At 44.2% G+C, this 27,410-nt stretch overlaps 1 protein-coding gene across 1 annotated transcript in view; it reads left to right on the plus strand.

Annotated features, from left to right (window-relative positions):
* Vps13d (vacuolar protein sorting 13 homolog D (S. cerevisiae)) overlaps positions 1 to 27,410 on the plus strand; it is a 236,261-nt gene that overhangs the window by 168,260 nt on the left and 40,591 nt on the right. The window contains exons 62-63 of the mRNA XM_013031922.1: positions 15,539 to 15,671; positions 18,396 to 18,591. Coding sequence (XP_012887376.1) covers positions 15,539 to 15,671; positions 18,396 to 18,591 — 329 coding nt within the window. The remainder of the gene's footprint in view (positions 1 to 15,538; positions 15,672 to 18,395; positions 18,592 to 27,410) is intronic.

Here is a 27,410-nt window from a genome sequence, read left to right on the forward strand (position 1 = left end):
TATTAGTATTTGATCTTCACACACTTCTTCACACACTTCTCCATGAAAGAGTCAATTATTTTCCCAGATGCAGAGGTTGAGCCACAGTTGGGAATTTTTTTTTTTTTGTCCAATCGTGGGGCCTGAACTCTGGGCCTGGGTGCTGTCCCTCAGCCCTTCAGCTCAAGGCTAGCGCTCTACCACTTGAGCCACAGCACCACTTCCGGCTTTTTTTTTCCCTGCTTATGTGGTGCTGAAGAATGGAACCCAGGGCCTCATGCATGCAAGGCAAGCGCTCTACCACTGAGCCACCTTCCCAGCCCGAGGTTGAGCCACAGTATATAGGCTGTTGGCTTGCGTAGTATCACACAGGAGCTTAGGGGAGAGGGTGAGACCCAGGCTCTGCCAGCCTCAGGTTCTTTTCCAGTAGACCACACTGCCACTTTCTCCTCAGAAGCCAGAGCACTTTCATGTCTGTGGGACCACATACCCTAGCCTTAGCCCTGTAGGGCCAGAGGCCTGCTGTGGTCATCACTTTCCTCCTGGTGATGGGAGAACAAGTCACATGAGTTAAATGGTTTTGCCAAGATGAGGCAGTCAGTGTTGGAGCAGGTTTCCCACCTCCAAACACCTCCTTTTCTCACCTGGCCAAACAAAGCCTTCTCAGAGGAGTCAGAAGAGTGTCGCACACAGGCCGACAGCTTTGGAAAGCCTGGCATTCAAGAGTGCTGCATGGGTGAAGGATGGCTCTAAAATTTCATGTGGGCACACGAATCTCTAATCACAGAGCAAAGGGGCCAAGCTATGTAGATTCCAGAAGCCCGTTTTCTAGGCATGTTACCTGTTTGGTTTTGTCAGGTGGCAGGAGCAAATGCTGTTTGTGGACTGTTATAGAGGACTTTCCACTCAGTCATATCGGTGGACAAGACAAATTGAGGTGTCTCTAGGGATAAGATATATGGAGAGAGAAAAGTATGGGGAAGGAAGCACAGGAAGAGTTTGCTACTTCCTTCTCTGTAAAGTATAAAGTGTTACTATGGGTTCACTGTCATGTTAATTGGTTTTATCTACAAAAAAATTGCATTTAGTGAGAAGCCTTATTTTAGTAAGATTTCACAGGGGTAATAAACTCTCACCTGCCTTTCCACACAAAGTGCATTGCTTCTTAAGGAGTCTTTTGACTTAACCCTGCAAACACAGCAGTCACTCCGACCTTTGTATAGCTGAGACTTCCCTAGACACACTTAGGATAGCACACGTGCGAAGGAGTATCAAGATCAGCTTTTAACTTTCTCAGATTGTAAGTGGACAGAGACCCAGGGAGCTTCTGCTCACTCCTTCACCACAGGAAGTTGTAAAGCCCAGGATACAGATTGTCCGTGAACTGCAGGTAGGCTGGTCCTTCAGAAGAGAGGAAGAGAAAAAAGTAGTGGGATCAGGGCCCTGATGGGGACGTTGCTCAGAATCCTTTGTGTGAATTTTTTTTATCTATTTGCAGATCTTTCCTCCCACATGGCAGCTCCAGGAGGACAAGGAACTATGTCAGTCCTCTTGGTGTCTAACCCCTGGCCCTGTGCCTGGGATGGAGAGTACCCTGAAATGATGTTTAGTGTAAAGGTCATCTCACCTGCTGGGGGAGGGAAGTGGTCTCCTTTGAGGCATCTTCCCAAACTAGTCGTTCAGCAGGATCTCATCCAGCCAGCAAACATGTGCAAACCTGGCAACAAAGCAAGACCTCCCCCGAGAATGTCCCCCTAAGATGTCTCTCTGTGATCGGAGATGGAGGGCAGTCAGTGACGAGGCAGAGTGAGAACTCTGATAGCAGTCTTTGATGCCAAAACTAGTGTAACTGTTGGTTAAAATGTATTTCCAGTTTCGTTCAATGTTCCGATGTTCATTGTAATTGTTGTCATTGGTTTCTTTGTAAAGTCTGTGAATTAGGCCATGTAGCATAGTGGATCCAGCACATTAGACCTCTTCAGTGTGGAAAGCCCAGAAGAGAGAGACGGGACCTTGGCAGTGACCCAGTGCTTCCCCCTCGGTGCCTGCCGTGATAGGGACATGTTCACTTGCCCGCTGTCCAGGAAGCCTGATTTTGTACTGGGCAAAACCACTGACCTGAACCCCAGGCCTTTTCTGAATCCAGCTTCTAATAAGGAGCTGTCTGAGCTGCTGGCAATGGGTTTACTCACTTTACAGTTTTCTCTCTCCTGGCTGCATGGAAGTTTCTGGAAGGCTGTGTCCATGCCAGGTGTGGGGGCAGAGGGAGCCGGGGCAGGCTAGTGGTTTTGCATGGATTTGGCCAAGCTGAGAGCCGTTGCTGTCAGTCCAGGCTCTCCTTAGCAGATAGGTGCCCCAAACCTTTGTATTTTGTCTTTTTACCTTAATTCAGAATGGCCAGAACAGCAGGCCTAATGGTGACAGTCCTGACCCCTCTTCCAGGTCTGTCTCAGGGTCCTCATTTGGACTCAGACTGGATCCCTCTCCTTCACCAACCCCTCCAGCAGTGGAGGTGTTTTGTCAGAGCATGATTGCAAAGAGTTAACACTTTTGCTTTTTCCTAAAGTTATCTGTGAAGAGTATTAGTTGTTTAACAAAGCGTGCCTGCCCTCCAGATGAACCCGCCAGTGACTCTGCAGCTGGGGTCATTCCAAGTTCACGCGGTGGACTTTTGACTGCCTCTCTGTCTGTGAAAACAGTCGGCTCCTGCGGGGATCATTCATTCAGGCCTGTAACACAAAACTATTGCCAATGGGCACCTGCTGGGCTGGCTTCCCAGGAGGGCTGGAGGGAAGGTACCAAACTCCTCTGGCATCTGTGGAGATAAGGGCAGCGGGGGGCTCTGCAATCTGCTAATCAGGCCTGCCTGTGCCTCACTGTGGCCGGCTCTGCAGGCCTGCCTGGGACCACTGTGGCTGGCCCTGCAGGCCTGCCTGCCTGGCTTGCGTGTCAGGGTGTGTCGGGGCGTCTGGGGGACAAACCAGCTAACAGGAGTGGAAGTGTGTGTATGCACGCACACACATATCGGAGGAGGAAGAAACCCAAATTTCCAGCACATTCTTGTTCCCCAAAACAGGAAAACTACTAGTCTTAGCATTTTTTTTTTTTTAAATCTTGAATTGTCTTCCATTTGGCCTGGCACTGTATTTTCTGGTTTTTAACGGCCCCCTCTTTCTTGTTTTATGAGTTTCCATATGCCTCATTTACCCTGGAAACAAATTGTTTAAGTACTGAGAGCCAATGGCTTGAATTTTGGAGGTTCCTTAGCCTGGACACATCTGGGCAGTAAGTACCTACATGGGTGTGTTCCAGGTTTCCCCACTTTGTTTGCAAAATCTAGCTGCCAGCTGTAGAGGGTTTCTCTGGGAAGAGTAACCTGACCTACTGAGTGTACTTTGGGATTGTAGCTTCAGATGGAATGGCTGGGTGTTATGGTCTGGAATGGCTGGGTGTTATGGTCTGAAATGACTGGGAAGCACCAAGCAGTTCCAGCTTAAAAACTACATCTTCTGGTCCCACCCCAGCCACATAAAAACCTGCTGCCCCTTTGGGGTCTTTTAGCTTAGCCTATTAGTTCCTGCTCCCCCTGTAAACAGTGAAGTAATTTACTTATATAGTCCTTGGGTACTGGGTGCTTTCAAATCTGTGGGATTTTCTTACTCTGACTGATAATGATACATTTTTGAAAGGCAGTTTTACTCCCACACAAGCCATTATTATATCTTTCTGTTACAGTTCACATAAGTTTGTCTGTTTGCAGAGAAACATTTAGATTAATCTGTGCTACATGGTAACAATCCAAGGAAATTCCAATCAGAAGTCAACAACTTGTTTCCTTCATCTTGGACTGTGGCATATCTGGCTTTTCATGTGTTCTGATAAGGAGCAACAACAATGTTAATTTTGTATTTCCTTGGCTTTTGTCTCTGGTAATTTGTTTCCAAAGCTTCCTCAGCAGCTTGTCCACTGTAAAACTGGTTTTACACCATATACAATGTAGTAATTGGATCATGTGGAGAATTAGAATAGTCTTACTATAAGTGTTTATAGGTTAGTTGTATTTATCTTTATTCCTCAGTATTGCTGTACAGAAAACAGGCTAGTCACTGTACTTGTTGCACCATTGAAGGTGTTTTTGTTCATTGGTTGGTTGGTTGGTATTGATACTGGGGCTTAAATTCAGGGCTTCATATTCTTGCTTGTTTTTTTTCGCTTATGACTGGAATCTTCCCTCCATTCTCAGTCTTGAGTTTGACCTAGTAACTGAATGGATGTCTTTTAAAATGGTATACACCAAGCTTGAGGTGCAGTTTAGTACCAGAATACTTGTGTAGCATGTATGAGTCCCCGAGTCCAGTCCTAAACAACATATGTTTTTGAAAGGTAACAGCTAATTTTTATTGACTGCATCATCAGGTATCTCATTCTCACAATATTCCTTGTAAGTGCTACTTTTAAAGAGGACCTTGAGATTCAGAGAAGTCAGCAATCTGCCCAAGACTGGGAGGAGAACTGGACAAGCCCATGTTCTTAGCTCCATTGCAAAAGCTGCACTCTGCCTAGTCTGGACCTCTCTGCAAAATTATATTTGCAGGAATTAACTATGCAAGCCTGCATTTTCAAGGGAGAATCAGCTTAAAGTTTTTACCAGTATCCTTTGTATAATTAACTCTTACATAGGTCCTATACAATCCAGGCCAAAGCAAGCCACCGAGAAGCAGGCAATGCTTCTAACCAGTTCTGAAAGACTTAGTGAAGGCATTTTAATTTTGTTCTTGGTCTACATGTTCAGCTAAATACCGATTTATGAGAAAAGATTTACTTCATATTAACAAGTCTACTATTTATTGAGTCTATCCAAGTAGATGACAACTAAAAACTCCAGGTTCTATGCTAGGAACTAGGGAAGCAGTTGTTGCACTGTGCTCTCCATTGAAAACACAAAATTTGAAATTTTGAAAAATTTGAAAATTTCCAATTTGAGAAATTGTAATTCCTTAACACTACCAGGTTCAGGATCTAAGTGGTCAGCCAGGAATTTTCAACTTGTTTATGATGTGGTTTGGCACACAGAAGCTGTGCTAAGAAAGCCAAGGATAGTCTCCAGCCTGATATCCATTCTACTAGATTTGTACAGGGAACTAATTCTTTACCACATAGAAAAACAGCCCAACTCGAGTTTAATCTTGAGTTAAGAACCCAGCCTTTCTCACATCCCAAGAGCTGGACAGATTCTATCCACACTCTGGTTCTGAGCATTGGGAAAACAGGTGTTAAGATTCAAAAAAACCACAAAGCCTACCTTGCCTTAGTCTAAACATTGCAGAATAACGCAGAGTAAATGTCCTCTTTTAATCTATGAAAAAGGAAATACCAGCCAAAATATGGACACTGTTTAGCTGCCTTGAGTGCAAGTGTAAAAGGAGGAACTTCCAGAGAAAAATCTATTAAATGGAATGGATGGAACACAGAAGGTTATAGTGGAAGCCATGAAATAGTGCTCTATATAATGTGCTCATTATATATTATGCTCTCAAATTTAAGTCAAATCTAGTTTAGCTATATGTTTTAAAAAAAATCAAGCTGGGTGTACGTGGCTCATACCTAGCTACTCAGGAGGCTGAGATGATTGGAGGATCACGGCTTGAAGCCAGCCAGGGCAGGAAAGTCTGTGAGACTCTTTATCTCCAACCAACCCCCAGAAAACCAGAAGTGGAGCTGTGGCTCAGTGGTAGAGTGTTAGCTTTGAGCAAAAAAAAGCTTAGGGACAGCTCCTAGGCTCTGAGTTCAAGCCCCATGACTGACAGAAGAAAAATAAAATCAAATAGTTTGATGGCTGGTAAATAGGCTCAACTAATTTCCCAAAATGTGGCTTTTGTATCAATGGCAACCATTTCACCTGCTTAGCTCCAAATTACAAATAATAGCACAGTCAAAGACCAGCTGTTTCTCTTCTTTCTGGCTTTCCACTCTTTATGCCCTGCTCAAAAGTCTCTTCTTGTTCTGTGAAGGACCCTTGGTTTGCTAGCTCCGACTTCTGGCAGGTCATTTTCTGCTGAGTCTGGATGGAGGATATGGTTAAGGGAGATGCCAGGGCCGCCCATGACTAAGCATAGACAGAGCCACGCCGGCCTGAAAAGGGCAGTCTGGAGAATCTGTGAGACCCCTACAGCAAGTGTCCACAGCTTGGTTGATTTTGAGCTCTAGGTACATTAAAAAAAAAAAAAAATGAGTCAGATCCTCTTAATTTCCACCCAAGCCCAGTGTGTGGGAAGCTGGCAAGGTTTCTTGTCTGGCTGTCTGTTTTTCTGTCTGTCTACCTTGACTCTCCCTGTGAAAGGTATAACTTCTTACCCACATACATAAAATATTTGCAAAAATCATAGTTAACATTTTCTATACATAGATTTATAGTCTATCATGACAACAGTACTAGGTTCAAAAAGTGAAGCACTCTGTTAAAGTCTGCTTTTACGTTCATTTAATACAATAGAGTTCTATTGTATTAAACTTTGGGCCAGTATTCTCCTGACTGGACTAGTGAGGCTTAGTACTATGTATCCCCAGGCCCTGGGGCCCCTCAACCCTTCTTTTCCCTGAAAGCCTCGTCAGATCATTCCAACCCATGCAACCTTGCAGGTGAACCGATTTGTAGAAAGCTTTGCTTTCTACCCTGGCTGGTAGCCTGGCTGGTACCTCGGTGACATCGCCCACCTCCTTGCTTCCCAGGCTTTTAGTATTAGAAAGTTCTTCTCGAGAATGGAGACCTTGTGACTAGGATGGAGATAAGCTTGCATTTCTTTTCCATTAAGGAATGTTCTGTTTCATTTCTAAAGTTCTGTATTTTGAGATTTTCCTGTATGGATAATTGACATATTTATCTCTTGTTCCAGACTGAGCTTGAGCTGCTTCTTGTACTTCAGGCTGAGGTGCAGGCTTCATTTGAGGTGGGGAGTGGTGGGTATTGGAAGAAACAATAGATTGTGGCTATCACTTTTTGCATTCACCTGTGGCTTTGTGTTTTTTTTTTTTTCCCAAGGGCTTTTCTGGCTAAGGTCTCTTTCTATAACTGATAGTGTTCTTTCAGTCTTATGGATGAAGATGTGCTTAAAGAATGTTTTACACATAATTCTCCCAGTTAATGCTAGTGACAGAGGTGGCTTTGGATTCTGCCTTTCACAGTTTGTTCTCTGAGAGTGGATGTAATTCCCCCTCTCTGGCAGCATTGTGGTGTGCCCACTACAAAGGGGGCTCTTCTCAGTTATAATCAGCTCCTGGGTCAGCACAAGCAATTTGTGCAGACTGATAAACCTTATCCATGTGACAGACCTGGGGCTGGCAACACATATTGCTGAGAACCCCACCCCAGGCTCCCCTCTGTGTGCTTTGTGGGGATCTCTGCAGTAGCTAAGTGGGGGCCTGGCAGCCTCCACACAGCCACTTCTCCTGCCTGCAGTTAGTTCCACTAAGGAGCTAAACAAGGAAGCTGGCCCCTTGCACAGTCCAGGTTGAAGATGCCTCTTGACATGTAATTCTTGCCATCCATGTAGAAGATGCAGAGAGGATCTGGCTGAGCCGTGACTGTCTGCTGTACAAAAGCAGTCTTCCAGAGTCTGTGTCTGTTTCTGTGCTAGTTTCTGTGCTTTTAGCCTTATAGCAAACTCTACCAGTCCTTTTTAAAGAAAAAGCAAAATCCTATTATGGAAGTGCTTCCAACCACTCTGAGCTTCCGGATTAATCTGAAACAACATCTGAGTTCATAACTGGGTCACAGTTGCAGAACAGCAAGAGAGACTTGCCAGTTCAGCAGGCATGTGTCTCAGACTAGTTCAGACCCAGAATAGTCTTAAGGCAGAACTTCATTGTGTGCGTTTAGACCTTGTGTGCTGAGATAAAGCTGGGTGGCTGTGGATAACTTTGTTTCTTAACAGAAAAGGCATGTCTGTGGCCTGATAAGTGTTGGTCCTGAAATGGCAACATCATGGCTAGAACAGCAGGGATTCTAGATCTCCAGGGACCAAGAGAATGAAAAGGAAAAAAGGCAAGGTCGCTGGCTTAGGGATGTTTCTACAAGAGAATGTCAGTCCAGGCTTTGAAATATCTTTATTATTCTTACTCTAGGTTCCCAGCCTGGACTCTGCCTTAATGGCAAGTACAACTGAAAATAGACCACTGGCTCCACTTCTAGTTTGTAGGAATCTGGGGTCCACAAATGGTGCTTTAAAAAAAATCTATTCCTTTGTTTCTTCATATCACCTCTCCCCACTTCCCCCTTCTCTTATCATCCCCAGTCACATCTCCCTTCAACTCTTCCTTCTTCATAAATATAGCAAAAACATTCTTAAATGTTGAGACAAGACTTACACAAAATATTTTTTCTTGGCAGTACTAGGGTTTGCTCTACCATTTGAGTCACACCCCCCCCAGCCTTCAGAATAATTTTTTTTTTGCCAGTCCTGGGGCTTGAACTCAGGGCCTGGACACTGTCCCTGAGCTTCTTTTGCTTAAGGCTAGCGCTCTACCACTTGATCCACCTGTGGCTTTTTCTGTTTATGTGGCACTGAGGAATCAGACCCAGGGCTTCATGCATGCTAGGCAAGCACTCTACTACTAAGCTACATTCCCAGCCCCAGAATAATTTATATGTGAATAGTGTCAAACAGAAGGACATAATGAAGGCTGTAGTTGGGGAAATGACTTAGGTCTCATGTGGCTCAGAGGTTTTCCTGCTGGCTACCAGCACATTTGAAGTGACTTTGAAGATTTTTTTGTTTGTTTTGTTACTGATGCTTGAAATCAGGGCCTCTTGCTCAGCTTGCTTGCTCATGGCTGGCACTCTAGCATTTGAACTCTGCCTCCAGTCTGGTATTTTGCTGATTAATTGGAGAAGCGTCTCACAGACTTTTATGCTTGGGCTGGTTTTGGACCATGATCTTCTAGGTCTCAGCCTCCTGAGTAGCTGGGATTACAGGTACTGACACTCAGCTATGATTCAATTTAAGTTGCAAACTGCTCCTGAGAAATTTGTGCAAGTCAGACATTGTCCCTTAATGATTTCTTGAACTCAAAGCAACCCTAGAAAGGGCCTGCTTCTTACAAATGGGTAAACTGAGGTCCAGCAAGGTAAGTAGCTTCCACACTTTTCTGCCCTTGCCTGTTTTATCATGGCACTGCACAAGGCTCATATCAGCCCCAGGGCACAACAGATAGTTGTAGACAACATGATTATATGTTCTAGCATAGCTTGTTGCAGGCAGTGCTGAAGTAGGAGCTCTGCTTGCTGGTAGCTGAGACTCCCAGCTATGTGACATTGTGCTGGAGAGAATAGAAACTTCTTCCCTCAAACCACAGAGTCCTGAACTTCTCTATCTTTCTGTGAACTATGGTCACCATCTGCCCTGGTGATGAGAGAGATACTGTCACCAGCAAGTATTTAATGGGGGCAAGGATAGGCAAGAGGAAATTTCCATTAGGTAAATACCTATGAAAGAAGAGCCCAGAGGAGGGGGGAGAAGCTCAGGACAGGCTCCTGTTACACTGGCCATGTACCTCTGGCTTCCCCTGCCTGCCGAGTATCAGGAAAACTACAGAACAGAGTAGAGGAACAGGGTGATTTTTTTTTTTCTTTTGCACCATTCCAACATCTGCTTAAATTTCTGTTTAATAAAATCAGTCATTTACAGCCCAAGTCTGGCTAATTTGCAGTGTCTCCATTTGTACAGACAACAAGATTATTTTTGGAAGGTGGGTGTTGACACACAGTATGTGTTAGCTGTTCAAAAGAACTGGCATCTCAAAGTACTTCTGAGGTTTTGACCCCCTTGCTGAAAATACTGCTTTATAGAACTTAATGACTTTGGACTGTGGCCAGAATTCACAAAATGTGGCAAGTGTTGAGCTTCCTTCCGTGAAAGAAGTAGAGAATCATTGCCTTTGCAGGCAACAACAGGCTTCAGAAGGACATTCTGTCCCTTGGCCTTAAGCTAGGACTTAAAAGTTAAGTATTTTGTGGACTTGAGCTTGCTACAAGGTGAGTTAGAGTGGCTTAACTCAGTAAGTGACCTTCTTGTTTGGAGGTATTGATTAAAACCAACAGAGCAACAAATTATCTACAAATTACTCCACAGTGCCAGTTGCCTCCCCCTTGCCAGCCTAGCATATCCCCTCCCCAAAGTTTTGTGCCCTTCTGCAGACAACTTCCCTATTGAGGGAGCCCCATGCCAGCTGCTGCAGTTCCCTGAGAAGTCCAGCAATCCTCTTTTGAAGACGTTCAGATAACTCAGCATTGTTCCCCATCTCTTGTGTATTCAGCTCTGTGCTGAGTGCTTGTACATATACTCTCCAATCCTCATAGTACCCTTGCTGGGAAGTCATGTTTTTATCCCCACTTGGAAGAAATGGAAACAGAAGTTCACAAAGGTTTAAGTCATTTGTCCACAATCTTACAGCTATTTAATGTTCTAGTCAGAACTTGAAGTCAGATGTGAGAATCTTCCAGTTACACCTCATACATCCCTCTGGAATGAGGTCTTGGATGCAGGTGGCACAGCCCACTTCATACTCGACATGCCATTCATTAGCCTGGCCCTATGGCCCTGGGGGGGGAGGGGAGCAGAGTTCCCACACTCGATGGATGCTGCATCACTGCCAGCTATGTAGCTGAATCATACGTGCCTCAGGTCCTGGTGATTTTTAGCCTATTTGCTAGTGGCTATAGGATTCACATCTCCCTTGTCCAAATGAGCTGAGTATTTGCCTCCAGGCTTTATTCACAAGTTAACTTGGGGTGTAGAATGAGAATGTCCTGAATGATTGAAATCACTGCCCATGTGACATTGTAGTTTTGTGGGTGTCTCTGTTCTCTCTTGATCATCTTCATGGTTCCAGATATGGATGAAATAATGCTGCTCAGCCTTCATGAAGCAAGGCCATGGAGCACCTACAAGGTGGGACCTTGGAACCCTCTGGAGCCTACATGTGCTCATGCGGTCTTTGGGGGAGAAGAATTAAGCCTGGGTGTGATTTACCTTGCCCATCTGTGAGGTGGAGAATGAGAGAATTAAAGATGGCCATACAAGTACCCCATGTGTTTCTGTGCTCAGAACCCAGTGGGCTGTGCCAAGGCCCTACTTTGACACTGTTGCTGTCAGCTGTCTGGCTTTGGTTTAATTCCTGTAAAATGTCTTCCCCAGTAAGACCTGGTGGAGTTTAGTTGGGCCACAGATTTCAACATCTCCCCAAATTTTCATTCACAAAACTGCATTTCTAAGGCAAAGACTTGCATAATAATTGCCTAATTCTATATCCTTTACTTTTTACTCACAAGTGACAAGGAGCTAGTCTGGCTGGCTTGCACAAGTAGTTTTTATACTTTGCACAGAGAAGTGAGAACAGTATTTTGAGCTAGGTGTAGGCAACTTTCCATGTAAAAGTGAGGTTCTTAGCCCAGTTCAGTGATGCACACCTGCAATCCCACCTGCTCAGGAGTCCATGGCAAAAGAATGATTAGCCTAGGCTAATTACCAAGATAATGTCTCTTTAAAGAAAAAAAAAATCTAGCCGGGTGCCATGGGCTCATGCCTATAATCCTAGCTACTCAGGAGGCTGGGATCTGAGGATTACAGTTCAAAGCCAGCCCAGGCAGGAACCTCCGTTAGACTCTTATCTCCAGTTAACCACTAGAAAACTGGAAGTGGCGTTATGGCTAAAAGTGGTAGAGCACTAGCCTTGAGCTGAAGAACTGATGGACAGCGCCCAGGCCCAGAGTTCAAGACCCATAACTGACAAAAAATAAAAAATAAAATTTCAGGAACCTGAGAAGCCTATGGAAGAACCTAGCATTTAGAGGGAAGAATGGTCTCTGAGGTTACCTCATCTATTCTTGGACCAGTAGGTGGCCTTTGTACAGAACACCAGGAACCAGTGGTTGGTAGGTGCTGGAGCAGACCTGGTTAGCAGTGAGCTTTTAGCATAGCCTCTCCGATAATCCTTGGATATTAAACTAGTTTCAATTGATGGACATCTAAGGAAAAGGAGTCACATTGGGCACTCTGCCTAGATTATTTTTCCATATTCTCTTAGGGGGGGGAGTATTATAGAATTTTTAACTTTTTCTGTGTCAAGTGCCAGAAATAGGTTAAAGGGGCCTTTTCTTCCCAGGACACATCTCTTCCCAAGTAAAGTTAGAGCTTGAGAGGAATCAGAAACACCAGACAAGACCCTGGAGGTAGCCTGAGAGCCCATGGGCCTCTTGAGGTGAGGACAGGCATGGCATTGATGGGCTTGATTGCAATCTGGCCATCTTTGAGGTGGTGGGAGGGGGCAGGCCCAGCGTGAAGAGCACTGGCAACCTACATCATTCCAGAACACAGGAGGGACTTTTTGATGTTTTCCAAAATAAAGACCACATTTCCCTTCTGTATTCCTGCGTGTTTGAAGTTGCATTCTGGATTCTTGGTGCTGGCTATTTCATATGTTAATCAGTATTCTTGCAATGAGAGTGCTAGTTTATTGAGAACAGGATCCAAGGCTCTGTATTTGATTGTGTCCTTAGTGGTACCCAAATCTGTGCTGGGCTCATGGTAGGGGCTTCATAGAGTCATTCTGCTTTGGGTCATTGATCACAAACTGTCCACTGTCAGAACTGGAAAGGATTTTGGAGATCAAGTCTAACATCCTAACCTTATGGCTGGTACTATGGATTCTGAATGTTAAATCCCAGTACAACTGATCATGATTGTAAACCTTCCAAAGGCTTTCTTTAGCAGCTTTCTTTGGAATAGCAGCTGAGCAATAATAATTGTCCAAAAGAGCTGCATACCTGCCCCCATGCTTTGTTCACAAAGTAACTTGGAGTATAGAGTGAGGGTACATGAGTGTGCAGGAGATCCTTGGCCTCCTGAGTAGATACTAAGTAGTAAGTGCAAAGTGGCTCTCAGACTGTGAGGCAGTGTTGCTGATCCTTGAGCTACATGCCAGTGTGGAGGGAGGCACAGAGGCAGGGTGCCCTGCTTGCAGCCTCATCACAGATCCTCCAGAGGTCCAGGAGGACTGGAGTACAGTACAGTCAGATGCCGGAACTCGTGGTCTTCTGTACTCTGGTGGCTCTCAGATAGTGTCTCAGACTAAAGCCTTGCAACATCCCATGGTACCTCTTGTCCAAAAGGAATTTGTAAAATTAATTTTCACTAATCATAATTCTCTAATTAAACTGAGAGTGATGGAAAAGGTAAGGCAAAGGGAAACATGATAGGGGTTAGATTTCCAAAAGGGCTGCACTCAGGGCTCTAGAGAGTAAAAGCATTTGGGAAAGCCTCCGCCTTCGCCCCTCATCCCCCCACCTGCTATTCAGAGCTTTGTTGTTTCTTCCTCTCGCCCTTCTGTGTCTAGAACTTACCTGTCAATAGGATCATGAAGCTTCAGAATTGATTGTTTCCAGGGCAGATCTGATCTGTCATGCACCCTCACCTCTGCAAAAGCAGGGTGAAATGAGCTCCCAGATGGCTGGCCACCCAGTGTTCTGGGCCCTCCAGGCAGGCTGTTTGCCTCTAGTCTTTCCATTGAGCTTTATATCTAAATAGCATTCCTGTGAGGTTTCTAAAAGGTTACTCCTGGGTCATTGGCACTTAAACCACTTGTTTTGGTAGATCCTTCCTGAGAAGGTTAATTATATATTTGATATCCTTCTCTTTTTATGCCTGAATGATGAGGATAAGTACCCTGTGGTTTATTAACTGTCACTTTAAACCTTTTCAAATTGTCTTGTGACAAAACAGAGTTTTATGTCCCTTTTATCCAGCTTTGATGAATGAGACAGCTTCTCTGGTTAAAGTATATCAGGATAAATCAAACCCTCTGATTTATGGGGCACAATGGGTTTGTATTTGAATTCATGGGTACAAACCACCTGCTCCTCTGAAAGAGGAGCTAACCTGTTCAACTTTCCATCTACTTCCTGCTTTCTTTTTGACAAATGGTGCTGGGCACCTAGTAGACACTTGGTAATTGTTGACTGAGTGAAAGAAGGCAGTACTTCAGACAGGTGGGTTTTTTTTTTTCCTTCCCTCCAGTGGTGAGGATAGAACCCAGGTCCTCCTATGAGCTAGGTAAACACTGATCTATAACCTCAGCCACCAACTTTGATAGCAAACTCTAAAGCAATAATCTGACATGTTGCCTGTATCTTTACCACCAAAGAATCCCAAAACTCCCTTCTTCTCCCCCAGTGCTGTTTGTTATACTTTCAGTTTTTCAGTAAGTTAGGAGTACTACAGGTTAGGTAAACTTATTCTAAAATGTTTAACAACCAAAGACTTTTAGCTTTCAGAGGTTTTGGCTTTGAGAATATTTGTCTGTGTATACTGAAATATCCTGGAGATGGAACCCAAGATTAAACATGAAATTTCTTTTCTTTACTTTTTTTTTTTTGGTCAGTTGTGGGGCTTGAACTCTGGGCCTGGGTGCTGTCCCTCAGTTCTTCAGCTCAAGGCTAGCACTCTACCAGTTAAGCCACAGCGCCACTTCCACTTTTCTAAGTGGCTTATTGGAGATAAGAGTCTCATGGACTTTTCTGCCTGGACTGACTTTGAACTGTGATCCTCAGATCTCAGCCTCCTGAGTAGCTAGGATTATAGGTGTAAGCCACCAGCACCCTGCACTTGTATTTCTTTTTTTTTCTTCTTCTTTTTTTTGGGGTCCGGTTGTGGGGCCTGAACTCTGGGCCTGGGCACTGTCCCTCAGCTCTTCAGCTCAAGACTAGTGCTCTGCCTCTTGAGCCACAGCGCCACTTCTGGCTTTTTTCTTTTTGCTTATGTGGTACTGAGGAATTGAACCCAGGGTCTCATGCATGCAAGGCAAGCGCTCTACCACTGAGCCACCTTCCCAGCCCTGCACTTATATTTCTTATACACATAGCCTGAAGGTAATTTTGTGTAGTTCTCCAAAGGCACCTGCATGCTGACTGCTGCCAACTCCTCACATCAGGAATGGACTTTTCCATCGTGGTGTCATGTCAGTATTCAAAAAGTTTCAAATTTTAGAACATTTTGGATTTATATTCTTGGACTGGAGATTGTCAGTGAACACCTTGAAGAAGTCTTAACAGTTGCTTTGCCAATCTTGCTTCTCCTAGCTAGTCACCCACAAGTTGTATCTGTCTAATGTTTGAGAGCCACTCTTCTGGGTCTGACAGGGTAATTCAGCAATTAATCTTGCTTTATAGTTGATATTTACTGAGTCCTAGCTAGGAGCAAGGGAAGGTGTTTATTTAAAATATTTTTTTTTTAAAAGGTAGCTTTTTTTTTTTGGTCGTGGGGCTTGAACTCTGGGCTTGGGCACTGTCCCTGCACTCTTTAGCTCAAGGCGAGCACTCTACCACTTGTGCCACAGCACCACTTCTGGTTTTCTGGTGGTGTATTGGACATAAGAGTCTCACGGAGTTGCCTGCCCAGGCAGGCTTTGAACCGTGATCCTCAGATCTCAGCCTTCGAGCAGCTAGGATTACAGGCGTGAGCCACTGGCGCCCGACTTTTAAGAGTCTTTTGTTTTCAATTCATTACAGTTTGCAGGGACATTGTCAGATGGCTTGGGGAAGACTATGGACAACCGTCATCAGTCAGAGCGGGAATACATCAGATACCACGCAGCAACGAGTGGGGAGCACCTTGTAGCTGGCATCCATGGCCTGGCTCATGGTAAGTCACCTGCCCTGAGCCAAGGAAAAAGGCTCTTATGACACTGTCCTCATGAATACCTTTGCACTCATCCAATGCAAGGAGAAAACAGCTGGTGGCTGGAGAAATCTTGTATTTTTATTTTAAAATGTTTTATGTTATTGTTGTTTATGTGGTACTGAGGAATTGAACCTAGAGCCTTGTGCATGCTAGGCAAACACTCTGTCAAGCCCACCTGGAGAAATCTTGACTTGTGTATGTTGGTGTGCTGATAGCCTTCCAAGTCATGATCTTCCTCGCTGTGGGAATGTGGCAGCCTGTTCCTTTGGGGGATGATACTTGCATTGCAGTCCTTTCCTACTCCCTGGCTTCTGTTCCCAAGGCAACACTAGGTTTCATCACACCAAACCCCTCCTAGAATCTGGAATTGCTGCTTCAAGACTCTGCTTTTTGCAGACCTGATGTTTGTGTGTCTTTTGTAAGGATATGTCACCATGTGTCTAAAAGACATAGGTAATGTGTCATTTCTGAATTTGTTTAAATTCTAATTCATCTGTCCCTTGTTGCTCATTGTTTTCAACAACTTTTAAGAGTGGCATTCAAGGTCCTTCGAAATACAAACCCAGCTGATTTTTCCAAGAATCCATCAACCACACGGCGGTTCAACCACACCGAGCCATATGCACACATATGCGCACACAGACATGCTCTGGTCCTTCTGCCCTCCTACCCTCCCCTTGCTTCACTTCCTTGCCTGTCAAAGTCCTGTTAGCCTGTGAGTCCCAACTCAGTTAATATTTCCCAGCTTCACTATCCCAGTTAGCCTGAATGACAGAACACACATGAAAGTCTGGTTGAGTATGTCTAGTTGTGCTTTCTTTGATAGAATGTGAGCATTCTGAGGGCAGAAAAGTCATTTCAAATTCACCTTTATATTTGAGTACCTCACATGGCACCTCAAACATGAGCATCTAGGTCATGCTAGTAATGGTTAGTAAGTTGAACTGTTTCTACCAGGTCCCTGAAAATCATCTGCAACTATCAGTGTCCTATCAAGACTGATCGGTTGTGATTACTCTGTTTTTGAAGGAAGAAAGAATATTGACAATTAAAAGTCATATCTCTATTTGGGCTTAGGATGCAGTGTTTATAACAGAGTATTTGTTCTTCAGCTTTCCCCGTGGGAGGTTTCTATTCGGATGTCTTTGTTCTTCCTCAGGCTGCTCAACTGTATAGGGATCAGTTTCTAAGGAAACATCAGCTATACATAAAATTTGGCTGATTTAATATGTGTATATGATACTTGTGCATATGCATATTTTTTCCAGTGCTAGAGCTATCAAACCCAGGACTCTGTACATACTAGGCAAATGCTCTACCCCTGAGCTCCAACCCCTGCCCCCCTTAATCATGCTTTTATTACTATAATGACAGTACAGTGACTTAGAGACTGTTTTAATAAATATAAAAGTGCTGTTCCCTATCTAATTGCTATCATCTATCCAGCTGGATAGTGAGCATGACTGGCCTCACTTCTTAGATGAACACAGCCATGTGCTAACCTGGCTGATTTGTTCAAGGTATAATATCATCACCAACCAAGGATCATTCAGATGATGTGCACAGCCTCTCCAGGAGCCAGTTAGGCCACTCTGGGACTCAGAACCTGTGGCCTCACCTCATCCAAAGAGAATCCATTGATCCCTGAGTTATATGAAGGCAGTAGCCTACAGTGAGATTCTTCCTTTAGGAAGAAAAGTCCTTTAAATGAAAAGAAGAACCAGAATCCATTTAGTCTCCTTTGTGTACATTGAGTTTTGTTTGACCTGGGCTTGTTGCCATCTGTCTCTCAGGTCCTGGTCTGAATTCCTGTTTTGTAACTGTTCTGTCAAGGACCTTCTTCAAATTGTTGGGGAAAGGCTATTGCCTCATTGAAGCAAATGGACCCCAAAGGAAAAAAACCCCACTGTGAATTGTTTGTACATTCTCACCCAAGGAGTTTCCTTTACCAATTTGTCTCACTAGAGCTGAAGAGTCCAGAGAGCTTCCTAACACCCCTCCTGTCAGAGGGTAAACATCCTGTGAGTGTCCCTGGCCCAAGTCCTGCAAATGCTCCCTTGACAGGGCCTGCCTCTTCCCAGCAGTACTGTGACTTCAGCCATTGCTGTCAACTTTCAGAATATTTGTAATGTCTCTGGTTGGTCTTTTGAACTGACCCCCTGAGGGTTCTAGTTAGCTCTGGCAGCTTTTAGGGGTGCCTTCTTAAAGGCTTCATTATTTACCGTAGTTGATGATTCCTGCTCTTGCCAAGGCATGCAGTATGTTACTCCTTTTCAGACATTGGGTAACATTGGCTGATTGTAGTGTTCTTGGAAAACTGAAAACATATATTTAGCCTTATATTTCATAGAAGTCCAATTTCAGAGGACCCTATTTTCTCATCTCCTGTTAAATTAATTCACTCTTTGCATCCTCGCTATAGGTTATCTGCCCTCAGAATTTTAAAAAAAAATGGTCCTGGTTTGCATCCCAGCCTTTTTTATGCTTTTGCTTTTATCCCCAGAACACTTACTTCTGATGTATAACATGTGTATCTGACTCTGGATTTGATGGGCAAGTCCTCTGACCTGGTTAGCACAGACATTAACAGGCTACTCCTAAAGACATCGTTCCAGGTGAAGGGTTTGATGGTGACTTCGTACTATGCCCTTGCACAGGTTACAGTAGCCTTGTCTTTTTCACTAGGTATCATTGGTGGACTGACGAGTGTTATAACCTCAACAGTGGAAGGCGTGAAAACAGAAGGGGGTGTCAGCGGCTTCATATCTGGCCTCGGGAAAGGACTGGTTGGCACTGTGACCAAGCCAGTGGCAGGTGCCCTGGACTTCGCTTCTGAGACAGCGCAGGCAGTAAGAGACACAGCCACACTCAGTGGCCCCAGGTCAGTGGTAATGGGACAAATGGGTTTGTCATTTCTACCTAGGTCTGAGCTGTGTCCAGTCCACACTGATGGGTTAATCATATACTTCATGCAGTTTTGATTTTGAGTAGTTATACCAAACATTTTTCCCTGCCTAATATAAATACATGACAGTGGCATGGTTTTTTTTCCAGGAGTTTATATCTCTATGTACAATCTCATATATCTCGTATATTTCATATACATTGTAGATATGTAGATATGTACATAAGACAGATGTATCTATGTACATTGAGAGAGAATATTATGCTATGTTTATTTTTTCATTAGAAAAAATTGATGTCATTTCAAGATTTCCCTATTCATCAAGGTAAATGGATAGGTACCCTTTCCGCCCTCACCTCTATGTCCATGAAGAAAGAACACCATCAGGTTGTAGGCTGGTGGGTCTCCTAGGCCCATGTTCGAGTTCTGGAATCCATGTGATTGTAGTATACCACATGGGTTGTTTCTTCTTAGCTTTTGTCCACTTGAAAGCACCAGCCAGCCCCCGAATCTCATAAAAAAAAAAAAAAAAAGAGCTGCCTTCACCTCTGAAGTAAGTTGGCAGTTCTCTGTAGTATGCTGTCTTGATACCAGCCTAGACTGGAAATCAGAGCCCAATGTGGCTCCAGATTCCATAGAACCCAGCCACTTTAACTTAGCTGGTTGTTCAGTGACCTGTTCTAGCCTTCCATCTCCAGAAGGACCAATTGCAGCTGCATATCAGCAAATGGTTCAGTGGATGTTGCCTTTTCCAGCCAGCCCAGACCCAGTCAGGCTGGAGTCCACTGGGCAAGTCCACTGGCCTGCCTAGCTCAGGAATTTACAGGGATTTTGCTGCTTGCCTGGACAATGCACACTCCCTGTTTGAAGCAGTGAGCCTTTTTAGAGTTACCCCTCTGGGCCATGTCCACACCCTATTGCTCCCTCAGTGGGGTTCAAAGTGAAGTTGGCCCCAATTAAGTGAATCCATTTGTCTCCTCCAGAAAAACTCACCAATGACAAGTTACTGCAGCCAGGGAAATGCTCAAGGTTATAGGCTGGCCTGACAATGTGTGTTCCAGAATGTTTCCCATCTGTAAGCAGCTGTTATAAAAAAGAGTCTGCAGAGTTTCCTTGAGTTGTATTAAATTCTTAGATCAGATGCAGAGCTGAGGCAGACCTTGAGTATATGTTGAGGCATTATGCAGGAGTATGGAAAGACTGACAATAAGAAGGCTTGAAAACTTATTTCCAGTTATTTTATGTATGTGTGTGTACTCATTGGGCTTAAACTTAGAGCTTTAATGTCCCAATAACAGCACGCACACACAAAAGATTGTTAAATATTTATCTGCCTAAGCTGGCTTCAAACCTCGATTCTCACATCTCAGCCTCCTCAGTAGCTAAGATTATAGGCATGAGCCACTGACAGTCAGCTTCCAGATAGATTTTTATTTCTACTCCAAGCCCAAGATGTCTTCTTCTAGTATTTCCCTAAGGTAATAAACCTTGATTTAAAAAAAAAAAAAGTGCTGGGTGCCAGTGGCTCACACTGTAATCCTAGCTACTCAGGAGGCTGAGATCTGAGGATCACAGTTCAAAGGTAGCTGGGGCAGGAAAGTCTATGAGACTCTTATCTCCAATAAACCACTCAGAAAACCAGAAGTGGCGCTGTGGCTCAAGTGGTAGAGCGCTAGCCTTGAGCTGAAGAGCTGAGGGACAGCACCCAGGGCCCAAGTTCAAGCCTCACAACCAACCAAAAAATTAAATTAATAAACTTGATTAAAAAAATTGGCAAAAAGAAAGTAGACCCTTATATGCCTTCAGATTTTTTTACAGATGAGGGAGGACAAGATAGTTGAGAGAATTACATGGTAAATCAGTACCCACACAGCCTGTTGGAGATTGTAAAACCAAACCCAGCCATAGCACACCTGAGCTTAACTCTGTCCTGGCTGCTACCATGCCTGGCTGCTACTTGTTTGGGCTTATCTCAAATACATCAGCTTCTATTCCCGTATATGCTGAATTTTGACAGGATTTTGTCGCAGGACTAGCACAACATTTACTTCCCTCTGGTTCTTCTATCCTATCACCTTAGCATTGACCAGGGTCTGGACCACAAAGGCCCTCACTGACTTGCTTCCTTTGTGGCATACCTTACTGTGATTGTGGAGACACCAACAATTGGCCATTGGTTGCCGCAGCCCATGTGGCTTTCCTATCCCTTGTAGACTGGATCCAGAAGAGTGGCATGGCTTGCCTTTAAGCACACAGGCCTGGGGCGGTGTGGCCACATTTAAACCACATGTTCTCTGAACACCTCTTCTGCCCTGAAACACACTGCACAGCTGAGTGAAGAACATTTAGGCTCAAAGGATCATATGAAGTTCCTGGAGGTGCCAGGAAGAGCATGGCAGCCAGTCCCAGATGGGGAGGGGGCACCATCCAGACCTGCTAATCAGATCTGGGTGAATTGCGGTGTCTTGTGGCACTGAAGTAGCAGTACTAGGTTATTAATGAGGAGCCATGTGTTAGACAGAAAAGTTTACTTGACCGGGAAAACAACAGGTCAGATTCCCAAGCCCTGTATTTATTAGCTCTGGGCCTTTGCTAAATCTCTTCACCTATCTGAGCCTCAGGTGTTTCCATCTCTAAATCAGATAGTATACCTGTGTTTTGAAGCCTAACCAGAATTATTTTAATATGGGTGCGGTGAAGAACTTTCAGAAGGAAGGGCAGTATTAGTTGGGGTTCCCAGAACTCCCAGCTGGTGAGGAAATGTTTCTGTGTCTCTGAGGTTGGCTGGGATGACACTCTTGCTCTCTTAGGAGCATGTGGGGTTCTACCCAAGGGTAAATCTCCATTTCTTGGAAGTGAGATATAACTATCTCCAATCATTCTGGCCCATTGAATAGGAGCCAGGGGTGTTACTCAGGGTTTTCCCCACTGTTTAGACAACAGAGACTAACAAATGATTTGAAGGGATTAGAAGTGAGACTCTGACCGAGGACTGACCTGAGTCCGGGGACCAAGCCAGGAATAGAACCCAAGAGTCCAAGAGTTCTGCCTCTGAGTCTGCCTCTTGGAAGAGGCTTTCTGCTTCCTCTGTCAAATTTCATCCAAATGAAGGCTTAGATCTTAGCATCTATGTTTTAAATGACCCAAATTTTAAGCAGATGATAGCAAAGTAAACCATAAAACTGAGAAAGAATATTCCTTCCAGTAATCCATCTGAATAGTAGCCTTACAGGAAAGCCTGGCTCCTTTTTGTGTTTATTTGAACATGATTGTATTTTTAGGGAACCCCCCTCCTAATGTTCTTTCAGATGAAAATACTTCCCATTTCTTCTTGTTGGAGTGTGTGGACATTCCACACCTCCAGCCACCTACCTAACTTCCTTCCAGTGTTTGCGTGTAAGCTCCTCTTCCTTAGGAAGGCAGGTGGGGGTGGGGGAGAAGAGGGTGGAGGACAGCAGAGCCTTTGGCCCCCACAAGGATGCTGTGGACCAATATCCCCCACTGCATTTGTTAACTGTACAAGTATGTGTGGTTTGGAACTGAAACAGGAAGCTTTTTCCAAGGCAGCGTTCTGCTGGCTCAGGTTGCTTCCAGTCTACGTGTATTGGGCCACATTTGTCTGTTCCCAAGTAAAGTTTATGAAAATGGCACAGCTACAGCCACACTTGTAGTGCCGTTGATGCCTTTTGGAAAAGCCTGCTACCCTGCTAGTGAGCAGGCTGTGCAGGCAAGGGCCGAGCTGTCTGCATGAGGGTGGTGCTGGTGCCCCGTTTGGGTACTTGGAAGAATCTTCTGGCAGAAAGCTGAAGGGACTCGGGAGTGGTCATTTTGTGGCCAAGACAGCTCTGCCCCGGAAAAGAAGAGTGCGGGACTGGCCTGGCTGCTGGCTTACTTCTCCTCCATCTGTTGCAGACTTTGGGGTGCACAGCATGCTAGGAAGGTAACAGACAAAGATTTATGAAATGGGGCCCGGAAGTTTCATTTCCTCCAGAACATTTCTTCACCTTTTTAGTCAGGACCTCAAAAGGCAGGAGAAATGAGAATTGACAGCACTCGAAAGATTTAAACCAATTTAGTAAAGCCCAGGAGTGTTATCTTATTATTTAAGTTAGATAAGGAAGAAGAGGGAATTTGAAGGATGATGATAGATCAATGTTTAAGAATACAGCCATCAGGACTGATAATGTTCTGGAATCCCAGGACTCTGAACTGTGCTTGTAGATGGAAATGGCCGTAGCTTGAGAGCTCTGGAGTTGATTTCACAGAAGAGGTTTACAGGGAGCATATTTTTTTAGGAAAAACTCCCATGACACTGCCCAGTTTGTTTAATGACACTTTTTATTATAGGCCTCATAGATGGGGGACTGAAATGAATTTTTTTTTAAAAAAAGGCACTTTTCAGTATGGTTTTTGTACTGTCCCAGGGACCCTCAGGAGAAATGAGGCTGAGACCTTTTTGGGTCACCAGAGTTTGACTGTTGTCAAGAATAAAGACACCAAGGAGAAGTTAGGAGATGCTTTCAGTTTCTCCATGCCAGCGTGCAGAGTAGCTTTAAATCGTTCTGTCCCAGCAGTGGTCCTGTGGCACATCGGCATAATTAGCTTGTCTCAAGCATTTAGGGAATTTCCAAAGGTAAAAAACCAGTGCTACTGGGTGCTAGTGGCTCACACCTGTAATCCTAGCTACTCAGGAGGCTGAGATTGGAGATTCAAAGCCAGCCTGGGCAGGAAAGTCTGTGAGACTCTTAAATTAATCACCAGAAAACTGTGGTTCAAAGTGATAGAGCGCTAGCCTTAAGCAAATAGGGCTGGACAGCACCCAGGCCCTGAGTACAAGCCCCACAAACTGGCAAAAAAAAAAAAAAAATCATTGCTCTCAGTTTTCCCATAATATTCCCTTCCAAGTAAAGGAGGGCTGTCCAGTGCCATGTTTCTGGCCACATTGCAGTCCAGTATTTCTTTGCAACTTTCCATTTTGTCTTAAAACTGAATGAACTTTATATTTTATTCCATGTTTATTTGTTTATGCATGTATATATGTATTTATTTAGTTAATATATGGCTTGAACTCAGGACCTGGGTGTCCCTGAACTTCTTTGCTCAAGGCTGGCATTCTGTAACTTGAGCCACAGCTCCACTTCTGGCTTCTTGGTAGTTCTTTGGAGATCATAGTCTCAGGGACTTTCCTGTCCAGGCTGGCTTTGAACCATGACCCTCAGATCCTACTCAGCCTTCTGAGTAGGTAGGATTATTGATATGAGCCACTGGTTCTTGGTTTTATTCCATGTTTATTTTTAGAGAATGTTTTTAATTGCGAGCCACATTGGTGTAAGTACACCAGGCTATACACCTTCCATTGGGTTCCACAGACATGAACACTGTGATTTTTATATATATATATATATATATGAATGTTGGTAAGGATGAATAGTAGATGCTTTTTCTGTGGTCAACCCTCAGACTATGTTTCACCTTTGGGCATATATATCTATATATTAGCCTGGTGTCTGCCTGCTACTTGGAACAGCTAGTGTGTTGGCATTGCTGGAGCCCCATTTCTGTGTTGCTGAATCCAACTGAAGGGAAAGGACTGTCCTGTCTTCTCTGTTGTTCACAGGGACACAGGACGTAATGGTCACCACTTTATCTGTCTTCTGCTCATGTTCATGTGTGCCTGGGTGAGCTGAGGGCCAAGCAGCCTCACTTCTGATTTTGCCAGACCAGGTCTTCTCAGAAAAGGGGTGAAAGGGTGCAGGTGGCCTGGGGAATGAGAAAATGACAGGTCAGTGACTTCAGTCCACTGGTTCAGCCCAAGAAGAAGAAACAGCAGGAGCTATATTAATGACAGTGGCTGTCTTACTTGTGTCTGAAATCAAGAAGAGGGAATTGCAGGCTAGGATATTTTTTAGAAACATCTTCAGGCCTTCCTACCTTATAAGTCAATTCTCTCACAGGAACACAAGCAAAGAAATCCTATTTTCTGAGACAGATTTCTTCCCTCTTGCTCAACTCTACTTTCACTCAGAAGGCCCCAGACAAAGCCATCCTCATTATAGCATAACTTAGAGAAAGCTCAGATCTGCTGCTGAAAAAAGAAATGCAGAGTGTGTGTTCGTGCACACACGTGTTTGAGAAAAGCCTTTCCATTTCTGAAATCCCATGACTCATTTTTATGCAAGATTATCTGTTAGGGGGAAAAAAACACTTTTTTGGTCATGGTACAGTATAATCTTTTCTAGACAGGAGAACGTCTAATTTTTGCCATTTTTGGCATGCAGAGATGACTGGCTTTATGGAAACATTACAGTCAGTCTTGCTCCTAAAAGTAAAAATCATGAGAGTCTAGGGCAATGCATCCTTGAAGTCCAGTATTGCATCCAGCAGGTCTTTGAAAAAGAAAATAGAATAGAAACTGTGATAGCTCTGTGACTTAAAAGTGAAATTATCCAGTCATTATAGAATATTTTGTGTACAGAAAAGGATGCAGAGCCTTGTACTGCCTGTGGAGCTCCTGCAAAGGTCTGGGGCCTCATTATCTCCAGGTTTTGATGGCTACTGTGTGTTGGTGATGGTTTCCTTACAGCGCCATTGTTGCTCACTAGGATGAAATGGGAATCCTTATGGAGAGAGTCCAGGGGTCCAGGTTGCAGTTGGAAGCCCCTGCTCCCTCCTTCCAGCTGCACACTGTAAGATAATTCCCTGCTGCCGACCAGAGAATTAAAGACTTAGTATTGCATTACAAGTAAGGCTTATCAGCTTTGAGGGAGGAAAGGTATGTTTGGGTGTTATAATCACCTTTACCTGCTCCCTGCTTGTGGAATGCCTTTCTTTTCTTTATTTTGTTTTTGAGTTAACATGTATTTGTAATATGAGATGGTCTCTCCATAATGTTTCCATACATGCATACAGTATACTTGCAACCAATTTGGCCCCTCCTCTGTATTCCTATTCCTTCCTCTGCTCCAGAATGCCTTCCAAAGATAGATTCTTGCTGAATTTCTCACTAATCTGTCATGTAAGAGAAATTCAAGATTAATATGGATTAGTAAAACTTCTTTTCATACTAGGATTTGAACTTAGGCTTCATTTACATTTGCTAGGCAGGTGCTTTGCTGCTTGAGCTATAGCTACCAGTCCTTTTGAGCTTTAGTTACTTTTTGGATTGGGTCTCATGTTTTGGTCTGGAGCTAGCCTCAGACTGTACTCCTCCTACCTATGGTGGCCTCTGGCATAGCTGGGATGATGGGCACCCAGGACCACACCTGGAAGCTTTATTGATCTAAATGTGGTCTCTGTTAACTTTTTGCCCCAACTTGCTTTGAGCTGCCAGCCTTTCAGTCTGTACCTTCTGAGCAGATGGGATTACAAGCATGAGCTACTTTGACCAACTGAATTAGTCAAATACTTTTATTCCAACACATGGTACAAAAACCAGTATTATATTGGGCTTCTATAACGTCAGGTTAACTGCATCCCCAATGGATTTACACTAATTCACAGAGGAAATAACTTTCTAACTAGTACAGAATTTGTACATTTGAAGCCTTCTAGAACAGAGGATCCTAAACTTTGATCTAGAGACCTCTGGGGAATACCAGGTCTGTAACTACAAACCTATTTTCTATGTTCATTTATTTGGATTCACACACATATAAAATATTATTGCTATACATTATATATTCTGTTATATACAGCAATAAGTGCACAGTGGAGTTTTCAAGAACCTGCACAGTACGTGATTCTGCAACAGGCGGAATGTAGAAGCAGACATGAGAAGACAGCTGTTCTCTATTAAAACTCACAGATTTGCAAAAATGTGAAACAGTGCCCCTCCTCTCACCTTTGGTGACTCTGCAAACCTGCTACTAGCAACAGGTACACCTGTACCTGGTTAATTTCCTTGACAAGCTGTTCTGTGTGAAAATATGGTGAGGATCCATCATCTAACTGATAAATAGCACCTATCAGTGATGGTGGATTAATTTGGATTAGGCCAGAGGAGCCACTGTAATGCAATGCTTCACTTTGGCTCTCTGCCAGTGGTTGTCAGCTCTCCTGATTTGCTCCTGACGTTTACTGGGTTTCTTCAAGGAACAATTGGAAAGATTTTATCATAAGCCAGAAAGACCTCTTACAATAATTTCCCTAATTTAGTCCTTCACCTTAACCTGCCATCCCAATAAATTTTAACTTTGGTGGCAGGTAAGTGCTGAGCCAGTTGCTTAGAAGTGCACAGTCTGTCTTGTCTGAATACCCCTCACTTGCCTTGCAACACCTAACTTTCAGGTACTGGGGACAGTGTCAGGAAACTGACAGAGTCAGTTTCCTTGTCCAAACTTTTAACTTTCTGCCCTAGCAAAGTTGGTGGAGCAGGAGCAGCCCACAGTATTTGGATAGGCTCCTTTGAACTCCTGGTGGAAAGCCATTTTTATGAGGCAGTTGTTCTGTGTTAACAGCGGAGATAGCTCCTAGTGCAGTTTCCCCAAACAGACATCAAACGTCAATAATGGCAGGAGTGACCCAAGCTGGATCGTAAAATCCCAGGAACCACAGAAAACTTCAAACGGGAGTCAGAGCAAAACCTCACCTCTCCTAATGAGGAGTGTGGGTCCCAGGACGCCTGGGTAGAGTCCACTGAAAATGCTGAGTGCAGCTGGGTGGACAGGGCAGAGATCACTGCTTTCCAAAGCTTTACCCACTGAGCCCGGCAGCACAATGAGGGGAGGGTAATATCTGACACCTGCCCACCTCCTCCTGATGCCCACCTCCTACTGTGAAACAGGCCAGATTGCCAT

This window comes from Dipodomys ordii, unplaced genomic scaffold (assembly GCF_000151885.1).
Source record: "Dipodomys ordii isolate 6190 unplaced genomic scaffold, Dord_2.0 Scaffold6, whole genome shotgun sequence".
Taxonomy (NCBI): Eukaryota; Metazoa; Chordata; class Mammalia; order Rodentia; family Heteromyidae; genus Dipodomys; species Dipodomys ordii.